Raw genomic sequence first — 12,944 nt, forward strand, 5'->3', positions numbered from 1 at the left:
AATTAGTGCCATTGACTGACAGCTTAGTCTGACCAAATGTTGTGTGTCTCTGTTACCTCATGGTCCCCTGATCTGTGACCCTGGTGCCCATCCCACCAGAAAAATTGTCATCAACACAACAGCTTTGAGAATAAATTTCAACACAGGAATACAGATTCTAAGAACTTCAAAATAAAAGACATATTGTCCAGTTTTACTTATCAGACTTCAAATTGCGCTTTAGTTGAACAGGCTAATGTCCAAGAGAAGGATCCAGGCATAGGCAAGGCAAGGCAAGGCAAGTTTATTTGTATAGCACAATTCGTACACAAGGTAATTCAAAGTGCTTTACAGAATAAGAAAGACATTAAAATCACACAAATCAAACATAAATAATCACAAATAATCATCATAAAATCAACATTAAAAGAGAAGAGTGCAGAATAAAAACCTGTCAGTCATATGCACAGCATAAAGGACATAACAAATACCAGGAGGAGGGTCCCCATGGCAAATGTTTGAACACCTACTGCTCAGTGCAAACCCTGGGGAACCATCTCAAGAAGCTGAACTAGGTTTGGGTAAGAGTAGCTAGTAGGAGATAATGCCCTTATATTATTATGTATCATTTAGGTTGATGGGAAAACTGGAGTTCCCAGGGGAAACCCACCCAGACATGGGGAGACCAACCAAATTCCACATAGAAAGCAATTGTACTAGAGACCTTGCTATGAGACTGGAGTGTTAGCTATTCAGCCACTGTGTCGCTATATTTATTTATTTCACATAATTACAGCACTCAAAAGTAGATATGGAATTTCTGGTGATCATATTTTTTCTTGATTTCTATGCAGTTTATTGTGAAAGGGTGGAGGAAGCCCCCTCCCTGCTGTCACATGACTTCACTCACACTTGAGCAGTACGCAGCTGCTGTGTACCCTGCCCAGTGCACTTCAGTCTGTCTACACGTGAACGTGCTCACGGCCAAGTGCAAGACAGGGTTCCAACATGTGAGAGGATGCTTGGCTCTCCTCTGTGGAGCTCCATAGGCTTTTAACACACACTTCTGCTGCTATGAAACACATGGATTATGGAGCAACCTCGTCTATGCTGCCAGATACTACTTCTTATCACAGTTTTGGTGACCCCTTCAGTTCAGGATGGTGACGAAGCTTCTTGTGATGGAGCGTTTGATATTTATTTTGTGTTGGATAGGTAAGCCCTTGCCCTGTTGAGTGGATTGTTTTTTGTGCTATTTATACCATAACTTTGTGATTGGTTAAGTTTGGTAGGCTTTCCTGCGGGACCACTGTCCTCAGTCCTGTCCATGTATGGCTCTGTTTAGTTTACATAGTGCTGCTCCAGAATTTTAACAGGGCTTGTGTGTAGGGAGCATGTTTCTAGTGTATTATAGTTAGCATATAGCAGTTGATCCTTTCACTATCTAATTAGAAAAACAAGGTTTGTGTCAGCATTGCACTGAACATTTATAGGCCATTATTATTTCAGTGTATGAGACACATTTGAAAGTAAGAATATTAAAGTCAAAAATATTATGATAATGTTTTGTCTATACTCTTATTCCTCCAGATCAGGCAGTGTGGCTAGAAATTGGGAGGAGATCTATGGCTTTGTGGAGCAGCTCACCAGCAGATTTGTCAGGTCAGTAAGCAGTACGAGATACAGTACTTATAATCACGAAAGTTTCATTTATGTAATTTACCTAAGGTGTTTTTTGTGTAGTATAGTAATAATATTTACATTAGAAGTTATAACAATGCAATTCATAATCGCTATAATCATAGTAGCAGTAGTAGGCCTAGTACAGCAGCAGAACTAAAAAAGACAAATGTAGGAATGTAGGATTGGTGGTAATTTGAAAATGCAGTAAGAGTAAGTCTATCGTGTAAAAACTAAAAAAATTAAATTAATGTCACATTACACTGTAACCTTTTAGTTGAGCACTCACAAGGATACTAAATTACGCCACAAATGTGTATCAAATTGGACAAAGAGCTTGAAATTCCAAACTGTGGTGTAGCAGAAAGTAGGACATGTCTATTTCGAGCTGCCAACTGCTCTTCCGGTCTCCTTTGGGTGGCACACAGTTGCATTTGATATCTTTAGGTTTAATAGTGGGTTTCTAAATATGAGGCACAACATCATGACCAGATGTGGGAGGAGAGCCCACCAAATGCGCTGATGCTTCTGTATTCCATCTACTGAAGAACAGAAGCAGGAAACAGCTGGGAGGAGTGTACAATGAGGTCTGTCCACTGTTTAAAAAGCCAGATGTAAGGTATAAATATTGCCATGGTTGTAACTATTAATTATCACTGGATGTCTTCATACATAACGTGCTATTACGTGATATTATGGTCTGAGTGGTTATAGTTGACTTCACCTCTGTATCTGAACCGTGAAAGTCTTGTAAACTGTATATGTCATGTTATGGTTTTGTTAATATAGAAAAAACATATCTTCATAAACTACTGCAAATGTATTGTTTATGTAAGAATATGTTACCTACCAAATATTACAACATTAATCTTGTTACTTCAATGTAATTCTGACAGAAGCAAACGTAGTTGCAGAAAACATTTAAACACACAAAAAAACTTGAATTTATTCAATTGTACTATAATAATACTACAGTACTAGTCTTACTACCAGTAGTGGCATTTTTTTAGATGCCACAATCTTTCGACTTTTTCTTTTTACTATTACCATAATAGTACCAAAATTGTTCAGATTTTTTCTCCTTTAGTATAATAAACAAATTAAAATGTAAGCATTTATTCTGTTATAAAATTCCTTGTGTCTTACAGTCCCAGGATGAGAGTGTCGTACATAGTCTTCTCGGCCAGAGCTGCTGTCATACTCCCACTGACCGGAGATAGGTACATATGCTATTATTCTACTGTCTTTGAGATTTGCTTCCCTTCTCTGCAGTCTTCCTTCCTCTCTCTGTCCAAGATATCCAGGGCTTATCAGATGATCTTTGTTTGTGTTTTGTCGGCAGGACTGAGATAGACAATGGTTTGAAGATGTTGAGCCAAATCAAACCAGCAGGAGAAACTTACATGCACGAAGGACTCATAGCAGTAAGTCTTTAAGGCTGTTTAAGAGAAGTGTGGAATTGCCATCTGTTTAGCATCTAATAATGTAATGAAAAAGTCCCTATAAGTTATATTTTTAAAATCAGAATATGCTGTAATGTTAGTGTGGCTATTTTGAGATTTATTAATGACATTTTGGATAGCAGTGCAGTCAAACAGGAAACAGGAACTAACCCAGAATTCAGTCCATTCATCTGGTGTGCACTCTTATCGGCAAGTCACCAAGATGCTAAAGGGAACTCTGTGTGGCTAAGAATCACACAACATATGTTTTTGTTTGTTTGCAGTTTAGATCAATGAGCAATTCAGAACATTGTTTCATCTTTGTGTGTTTCTGTTTGGATCTCAGGTGTCAGATCAAATGAAAAAGCAAAGTACCCCATCATCCACAATTATTATTGTCCTGACAGATGGGAAACTGGAAGTGTACCCCTTTGAACTCAGCGTACAAGAGGTATCAAGAACTATTATATACTATACTATATTTGATGTACCGGTACTCTTTTTATTGTATAACATGAAGGTTTGCATTATGAAATTTTTTTTAATTCAAACCTTTATTTAACAAAATCTAATAATATCAGCTCTGTTGATGTTTTGAGTTTTATTTGGGCAACCAAATAAATGTTTGGTGAATGTTTTAAAACTGACAAATGACAAATTTGTATAGTTGCCAACAACTGAAATGACTGACACCATGAATATAAACAAACCTTGACCTACATATGCATAACAAAGAGCACCTTATATACATGAGCACATGTTACATGTTTGTAATAACACATATTAAAACATTGGGGAAAGTGCCCCTATAGATGTAAACCACATAAACATAACCCATAAAATGTAGGTCATGACCTCATATGTTTCTCCACAGGCTGACAAAGCCAGAGGGTATGGTGCCAGAGTGTACTGTGTAGGTGTGATGGACTTTGACCACAAACAGGTAACACTCTCTCCCTCCCCCTGCCTATACCTCTGTGAAAATAACCTCTTTCACTAGTCCACTGATACTGCTCTGTGTCCAAACATTGGGATAATATTTGTCTTTCGACATATCAGTCAGCTTGCATGTAGTTACCAATTCAATAGGCTATTGTTCCTTATCGAGCGTTTCAACAGAAATCAGCTAAAGGCAAAATACTACTCTTTTATTCATGAGTGATACAATACTTCCTTCCTGTGAAGACAATTGTTTTCATGCATGTTTTGTATTTACTGAAACAGTAACAGACCTTGAAAATCCTAAATTGATGAAAAAAGTGGTTTGATCAAGTTAATGTACCCCAACTTATTCAATTGTTAAACCAAGCGATAAAAGAGAACTGTCATTGTGACTTGAACTGAAATTGTATAAACAACCCCAATTCCAGTGACTTTGGGAAGTTGTGTAGAACGTAAAAAAAAAATACAGAATACAATGATTTGCAAATCATTTTCAACCTATATTGAACTGAATAAACTACAAAGACATGGTATTTAATGTTGAAACTGATAAACGTAATTGTTTTTATGGAAATATTCATTCATTTTCAATTTAATGTCTGCAGCACGTTCCAATAAAGTTGGGACGGGGGCATGTTTACCACTGTGTTACATCACCTTTCCTTTTAACAACAATCAATAAGTATTTGGGAACTGAGGACACTAATTGTTGAAGCTTTGCAGGAGGAATCCTTTCCCATTCTTGCTGAATGGACAGCTTCAGTTGCTCAGTAGTCCGGGGTCTCCGTTGTTGTATTTTGCGCTTCATAATGTACCACACATTTTCAAAGGGAGACGGGTCTGGACTACAGGCAGGCCAGTCTAGTACCCACACTCTTTTACTATGAAGCCACGCTGTTGTAACGTGCAGAATGTGGCTTGGCATTGTCTTGCTGAAATAAGCAGGGACATCCATGAAAAGACGTTGCTTGGATGGCAGCATTAGTTGCTCCAAAACCTGTATGTACCTTTCAGCATTAATGGTGCCTTCACAGATGTGCAAGTTCTCCATGGGCACTAACACACCCCCAGACCATCACAGATGCTGGCTTTGGAACTTTGTGCTAATTGTGCTGATAACAATCCGGATGGTTCATTCTGTTTTTAATACAGTACTGCCGGGATTGAAGGTCACGGGCATTCGGTGTTGGTTTTCAGCCTTGCCACTTACGTGCAGAGATTTATCCAGATTCTCTGAATCTTTTGATGATATTATGGACCTTAGATGATGAAATCCCTAAATTCCTTGCAATTGTCCATTGAGAAATGCTGTTCTTAGACTGTTGGACTATTTGCTCAGGCAGTTGTTCACAAAGTGGTGAACCTCGCCCCATCCTTGCTTGTGAATGACTGAGGCCTTCGGGGATGCTCCTTTTATACCCAATCATGACACTCATCTGTTTCCAATTAACCTGTTCATCTGTGGAATGTTCCAAACAGGTGTATTTTAAGCATTCCTCAACCTTCCCATTCTTTTGTTGCCCCTGTCCCAGCTTTACTGGAACGTGTTGCAGGCATCAAATTGAAAATGAGTGAATATTTCCATAAAAACATTAAAGTTTATCAGTTTGGACATTACATATCATGTCTTTGTAGTTTATATAGGTTTGATATAGGTTGAAAAGGATTTGCATTGTATTTTTAATTTTTTTTTTTTTTTAAGTTTTACACAGCATCCCAACTTCATTGGAATTGGGTTTGTGTATTTTAGAGATTGACCAGTGTGGGCTTTAAAATAAAATTGTATGTGTATTCTTAAGGCAGCAGGTCGGCCAAAACAAACTATCTGCCTGTGCCGGAGATTTAAGGCTGATAGCCGATACACTAAAAAGTGCTAATATCGGCCAATCGATATATCAGTCTATCCATATTGTATTTATGCCCGTAAAAAAATATTTCCAGACCACATCTGGAAGGTCTGTCTACTGTCATGCTCTGAATGGACAACTTTGTTACCAGTAATCCCTATATCGTGAATAGCCATCAAAATGTAGACATGTGGAGTTAATTTAAAAATATGTTACATGGATATTGGAAAAAGTGATTCATGAACTATAGGGGTCCAATCCAATCTGGCAAGTCATATCCCACTTGGTCATGCTGTTTGATGTTCATTTAAGAAAATCTTCACTTATTTAAAATATTTGTTTATTTGAAAAATGGTTTTGTCTATCTATGCTTCTTTCTGTTGTTAAATCAGAAATTGTTCAACTAGATTCTGTGCCTCTTACATGCACATAGATATCGATAGATTTAAATTTGAAAACAACAGAGTTAGATTAACACAAAGATGTTTTGCACAGGCCTATTCAGTGTTTTCCATTAGTTATCTAATTATCTATCCTCTATTCCTAAATTTCTATATAAAAGCCAAATATTTCAATACATTTGCACAATATATAACAGTTAAGGTTCACAAGTCATCTATTCACTTCTCACTGCTAGTTTTAGTCCACGCTGCTCTGAAGTGCTTTGGGGAAAGAGCTATTACGTTAATGAAATAATGCCAGAGTTAGCTTCCTGTGCAGCTGTCATTAGAAGCGCTCTTCAGAGCTCCATTATAGACCCACAACTTTCATGTTTCTTCTCCTTCCTAAATAAACATGTGTAGGCTGGAGACCTCCCATGAATTGTATGGCAACTCCACCCAACTATAAAGCCTATATGCGCTATACTATAAAACAATGTCAAAAGTGGCTGTATTTATGTGTCTTAACAGCTTGCAGAAATAGCAGATAACACAGATCAAGTGTTCCCAGTACTGTCCGGGTTCCACGCTCTTAAAGATGTAGTTAATAAGGTGAGTATAGTTATTGTTGAACTATTGTAAAACACCCACATGCATTTGAATCACATTTTTTTTAATCTAGATCCTCAAGCAAACATGCACAGATGTGTTCAATATCGAGCCATCAAGTGTATGTGTGAATGGTGAGTGACAACCCACTTTAGAATATCTAATAGATCTAGTACTGTTGACGGAATAGTATTCACTTATCTGTTGTTTTTTTTTAATAATTCAGGTATCCAATTTAAACTTAATTCCTTTTTCTTAAAGTTGCACATGGGAAACTGTTGGTGGGATTTCTCACCTGCTTGTCTCTATATAAATATCGTTGCTGTTGCACAATGTTACACAGAATGGCATTAAATGTATCTGCCTTACATTTATTCAATTGCAAAAAAATGCCTTGAAAAACATCACTACTCCACAGATCCAAACTGTAACTTGACCTGTGGGTGTCACCTACTTGTCTCTTGGTGTAGTTAAAAATTCCAGACACAGCAAAATCTCAATGGAGGTAATTGGGTGGTGTACCTTCCACTAGAAAAGTGGAGCTTATGTGGGAAGCACTATGCAACTTTTTGGGTAAAATGTATCATTCATTTGCATTGTGTTGCATTGCATTTCCTATACTATAAAACGTATGAGTAGTTCACTAAGGTTCTTTAAAAGGTTAGAGGCCAAATCTAAATATACCAGATTTGAAATAATTACCTGTTATATAGACTCAGTTGCATTTGCTGTTAATAAATTCAGCTGAAAAAGTCTATTGCTGTGTGTCCATCATTGGTATGGTAATAATATTGGTAAAAATAATGTAATCAAAGATTTAAAGAGGGGAAAAAAATACACAATAAAGACTTGCAAAGTTTTAAATGTTTCTGTTTGATGAGGCAGCTGTGTAAATTTATTTTAATTTTTTTAATAGTGCAGCACAACCATGACCATGAAACATATTAGTTTGCCTTGAAGTAATACAACTTTTGATACAGTTCACACCCTAAAATAAATATGAGTTTCTTTCAGGTTCTACATTCCGCTAATATTACCTTTTTCACTCACTGTATTTGATGTTACCTCATCAAAAAGATACAGAGTATTATCTTGTAATCTTGTAGTCAGACTGTCAGACTTGATGTGTGAAATAGCCTGAATCGTCCATGGGTGTAACTTTTCAGGTTTAGGGTCCATCATATGCTTGTCCTATGGAGATATTATTTATTTGCCAAGAAGGTTTCGCAGTACAGCAAACTAATATTAAAGTGATCTATGCAGTTTTTTTTCCTAAATTGTTTTTATACCTTAAAACATATATTCTAAGAGGGTGTCACCTCTCCATATATCTGAACTTTAATTTGACTTACTGGGGGTCCCCTGCTTGTCTCCATGGATGTAGATAACTTTAATGTAATACTGTGAAAGATTTTAGAAAAAGCAGTAACATCTCCTCAGAGACAAATTGTTGGTGAATCCTGTTGTAAAAAAGTTGCAAGTTGCAAATAATTTGACAAACGACAGAAAAATGCATAAAAATATTCTGTCTGTTTTATTCCAGAGTCTTTTAACATTGTGCTAAGTGGGAGTGGCTTCAGTGGCTCCAAGAGGACAGACAATGTAGTGTGCACTCTCACTGTGGACCACAACACTTATGGTGAGTGCCTGGGCCCATTATACTTCACACATTCATCTTTATTACTGTTCATCAGCAGACAGCATATGACCTTTATAGACAGAAATGCAATTACAAGTACCCCTCCCCCATCCTTATCAAAGCTGCCAGTAAAGATTTCTCCACACGCCCTTTCAGTGCACTTTGAAATAGGCACATCTTTAAGGCATTACAGGGAGAAACAGTAGAGGAGCTGGTGCCCTGGGACAGACAAGAGAAGTCTTTTATTGACTACTGAATGGAACAGAGAAGACATTATACTTGTCTCAGTGTCATTAGTCTATAAACAGATCAATGGGAGGAGCTATTTCAACTCACAACATATGACCATACATTTCCCTTGCTTTCAACTCTTTTCAACTCTACTACTTGAACATAAACTACTATGTTTCTTTAAATAGGTAAAAGCAATAGATTCCATGTTCAATCTTTTGCAATCCAAAGTTTTGGGATAAAAATAAACATCGTTAACTATTTTATAACTGACTGTACTAGTTGTAGTAGTAGTTGTTGTAGTACTTATGTACTACTTAATTATACTTTGATTTTTAATATTCACCATTGCTATACCTTATAAATCTGTGACTTTGACAATATACAGCATACTTACAATCAGAGCTGCAAGATTAATTGTAAATGAATTGACATCACTATTTTAGTTTAGGTTTGTATTTTCATAAATGTGATTTGTGTATCATTTTGTCAGTTCATGTTTCAATCTATTTGTCAGTTCTTCTGGACATGTTTAATATGTGCTATACAAATAAATAAATAAAATAAATAATAATGTGAACTTTGAACAGAATCGTATTATTAAAACATAAATTGTATATCTAATCCCAATCGCGATGCGATGTCAGAAATATCGCAATTAGATGTTTTCTTCAAATTGTGCAGCCCTACTTACATCTTGCATCTTTTTGATGCATTTCTTTTCCTTGATTAATTTCATATTTCTGAAACGGCATTCGATTTACTACATGGTAGTCCTTGTTTCAGACCAGAAGCCCACTGTAATACGAGATGGCTATCTACTGTGTCCTGCTCCTGTTCTCCATGAAGCCGGACAGTAAGACTTCATAGACACCTCTGCACAAAGTCACATTATACCTCAACACATGGCCAATAAACACAGAGCTGGACTGGGCATCTGCAGAGCCTTAACCCAATTACACTGGAGTTAGCCGTTACTATAAATACAAGATGCAATTAAACTGTTATATAAGCATAACTGCAGTCATTATTTTTCATATTTGTCATATTTCTGTCACCAACATAATAAACGCTGGCCACAAGTATGTATATATTTACACTGGGTAGAGACTTCTGAAATGCACATTATTTTTTATAACATAATGGTGTTTTATTTTTACAATTTCAAAATTAAAAGAGAAATTCTACATCTCTCTTTGCTGTACACAGCATACTGCCAAATAATGAACATTTTGCACAAAGGATTTACTACATTTAATCTACTACGTTATAAAATTGGATGGTTTTCCCAGTACTAATGCAGTATGATTTTGGTATGTTCATTCTAGAAAAAAAAACAAAATTACCATTGAGTGATCAAATCAGGAAAGAGACTAAATACCTGAATTGTTTAGTCAAAGAGAAGTATTTGAGCAACTCTGCATAGTGTAAATCTTTTATTTGACCAACATGGAATGGAATGTGTCTAATTACTATTGTTTTTAATTATCGTGAATGAAAGTATTTATTTATTTAAGGGAATCAAAATTAGAATCTAGTGTAAAATTCAATGTACATTAATTCATAGTGGCATTTTCTCTGACACTTAAAAAAGACACATGCATCACAATGCTGCACATGTGTTGCGTGCTGACAGAACTGAGTCCATCATTTGTAGACAGTTTATTTTGGAGCCTCAGTGTTGGATAAAGTTGGACCAAAATATCTTGTGTGGCATTTTCAGTGGGAGCCAGAGTAGATCTATCACTCAGCCTCCCCCACTTGCCTATCTGCTCTCACCTCATCACATTTCAACACATTTCACACACAGGTCACTTATGGCTCTCTAAAGATACTGGCAGATAACACAAAAAATGCTTATTTTGTTGAAACTCTTAATATTATATATATGTCAGTGATTTATTTGTTCTTTATTTTCAGATCTATAGAGGTGCTAGTTAGCCTGAACAACGGACAGTCCTACATTTCTAGTCCTATTATCATCTATGCTACAACATGTGTAAGTGTCAAAAATTTAACACAAACATTAATATGTCTTTCTGCATTTGTTTCATTTACACTGGTACATTTAAGTGTAACACCACATTTCACTTCGATTTAAACATTCCACACCTTCAGGTTGAAATACATTTGTAAACTATTTAAAAGCAGATTGCGAAGGATTTGCCAATCTCTACTAGACTGCTGCACAAGTTTTGGTAAAATTGGCAAGTCAATCGCAGCCTGTTTTTGGTCTACCCTTTGGCCACATTCCTGCAGAGCACCTGTAGACATTATTCTCTGGACCGACTGTTATTGTTTTTGTTCTCATTATTTTTCCCTCATTGCCCTCAGCTTACTTATTAACTTACTTGTTTTATTAAGTTAAATACAAAAAAAAAATTATATATTCTCACATCGGCTGTCCACAGTCAGATGGGATGTGGGTGCTGTGGCTGCTGCTGGCTCTGCTGCTCTTACTGGCTCTGGTTCTCTTCTGGTGGTTCTGGCCTCTCTGCTGCACTGTGGTCAGTTTATGTTACCACTCCTATTTCTATTTTTACTGTAAGTTTATTTAAAGAAAATGTATGCTACTTTTAAAAAAAATATTATTACGATATCACAGGTGATCAGAGACCCACCACCAGCTCGACCTCCTCCCCCTCCTCCACCTATTATTGTGAGTCGGGCTTTTTTAATCTTTTTTGACTATTCAGGGTTGTGTGTTGACTTATAAGAAATTGATGGATCTGAAAAAGTGTGTCTCTAATTCATACAATAATCACAATTGTTAACCTCACCACAAGGGGGCAGTAAAGAAGCATGTCAAGTTTTAGTGGGTGATTGTGGTTTTATCAAGGCAGTTCATTTTTACCATTGCAAGATATAGGGACAATGCTTTGATATACAAGCTGCCTCGTGTTATATTTTATCGTGCTAGTAAAGTGCAGTATTGGTATGTAATTTATCTGTGTTTTTTAGGAGCCAGAAGAAGATCTACTTCCTAAACACAAGTGGCCAACAGTAGATGCTTCATACTATGGAGGCAGAGGTCCAGGTGGGATCAAAAGAATGGAGGTACAGCTAAAAAAACAAAAATAGGATTACATTAATAAATAGATGGATAATGCACGGAATTGTAAACTACATAATGGTTGCATTTGTGGCATTCAGGTGCGCTGGGGTCAGAAGGGCTCCACAGAAGAAGGCTCACGGCTGGAGAAGGCTAAAAATGCTGTAGTGACCATGCCAGAAGATGTAGAAGATCCCATCATTCCAAGACCTCCACCAAGACCCCCTCCTGTGTATACTCCCCCTCCACAGTCCAAATGGTACACCCCAATCAAGGTATGTGTTGTGGGTGCTGGGGTTTAGGTAGACAGGATTCAGATCAGATAAAGTCCTTTTAGGTTTAAACTAACTGAATTTCACCATTGAAACTGGCAACCCAAATGAGAAATTTGTGAGGCTCACTCTGCTTTCTAATTGGATAATTGTCTTGAGAACTAAAACAACAAATTATACCACAAATAAATAGTCTACCTCATATCTGGGACACAAATAGGTCAAGTTAATGAAATTTAAAATAAAAATCTTATATACAGTTTCTTATCAAGAAAGGCCATTCTGCCACAGACTTCTTGCATGTATATTAATAATCTATGACGATAGGAGATGGGTTTTCACAGCTGTTATAAAAAAAGACCTTTTCTGTTTCTAGAGTCGTTTTGATGCATTGGTCGCACTGCTGAGACGGCAATATGACAGAGTTGCAATTATGAGGCCAACACCACAGGACAAGGTAATTCTTCTCCCATCAACATCATTATAGACTTAAGTCTATAATTATAATTGTACTTCCTTTTATGTCTGGACAAGATCTGGTTTTATATTACTGCTGCTCATTTGATAATACCAGCTTTTTAATGCTCAAGTTATGTTATGTATCATAATCTTTTTCTAGATTGCTCACCAATCTTGTAGAAATTGTAAAGAATTATGAATTTTTAGCATAATTATGAATTGTTTTTGTTTGGTGTGCTTTCAGGGTCGCTGCATGAACTTTACCAGAGTTCAGAGTCACTGATGTAGAAGTAATGACTTTCTTTTTGTGTGCCTTGTGCCTTTTTCACTGTTTGTAAATAAATGTTTTTAATATTATACATATTTTCCTCTTTTTTATCTTTGTATTGTATTTTGTGCAAATGACTCTAAA

At 36.5% G+C, this 12,944-nt stretch overlaps 1 protein-coding gene across 1 annotated transcript; it reads left to right on the forward strand.

Moving 5' to 3' along the window:
• Positions 1–918: 918 nt before the first annotated feature.
• On the forward strand, positions 919–12,888 carry LOC117393450 (anthrax toxin receptor 2-like). The gene is made up of 17 exons (XM_033991564.2): positions 919–1,194; positions 1,570–1,641; positions 2,808–2,879; positions 3,002–3,083; positions 3,448–3,552; positions 3,976–4,044; positions 6,802–6,882; positions 6,953–7,013; positions 8,423–8,518; positions 9,536–9,605; positions 10,670–10,748; positions 11,161–11,256; positions 11,355–11,408; positions 11,711–11,806; positions 11,903–12,076; positions 12,450–12,530; positions 12,777–12,888. Exons 1-17 carry the CDS (start codon positions 1,070–1,072, stop codon positions 12,813–12,815), a joined length of 1,452 nt encoding a protein of 483 aa, XP_033847455.1. The 5' UTR covers positions 919–1,069; the 3' UTR covers positions 12,816–12,888.
• The last annotated feature ends 56 nt before the right edge of the window (positions 12,889–12,944 follow it).

This window comes from Periophthalmus magnuspinnatus, unplaced genomic scaffold (genome assembly GCF_009829125.3).
Source record: "Periophthalmus magnuspinnatus isolate fPerMag1 unplaced genomic scaffold, fPerMag1.2.pri scaffold_133_arrow_ctg1, whole genome shotgun sequence".
In the NCBI taxonomy this organism is placed as follows: Eukaryota; Metazoa; Chordata; class Actinopteri; order Gobiiformes; family Gobiidae; genus Periophthalmus; species Periophthalmus magnuspinnatus.

Bases quoted from the DNA above. Each gene is read 5' to 3' on its own strand.
- LOC117393450 (XM_033991564.2), top strand. From the start codon at position 1,070: ATGGAGCAACCTCGTCTATGCTGCCAGATACTACTTCTTATCACAGTT. The intron at 1,642-2,807 runs GTCAGTAAGCAG...TGTGTCTTACAG, and splicing joins CTCACCAGCAGATTTGTCAG to TCCCAGGATGAGAGTGTCGT. The intron at 9,606-10,669 runs GTAAGACTTCAT...CTTTATTTTCAG, and splicing joins GTTCTCCATGAAGCCGGACA to ATCTATAGAGGTGCTAGTTA.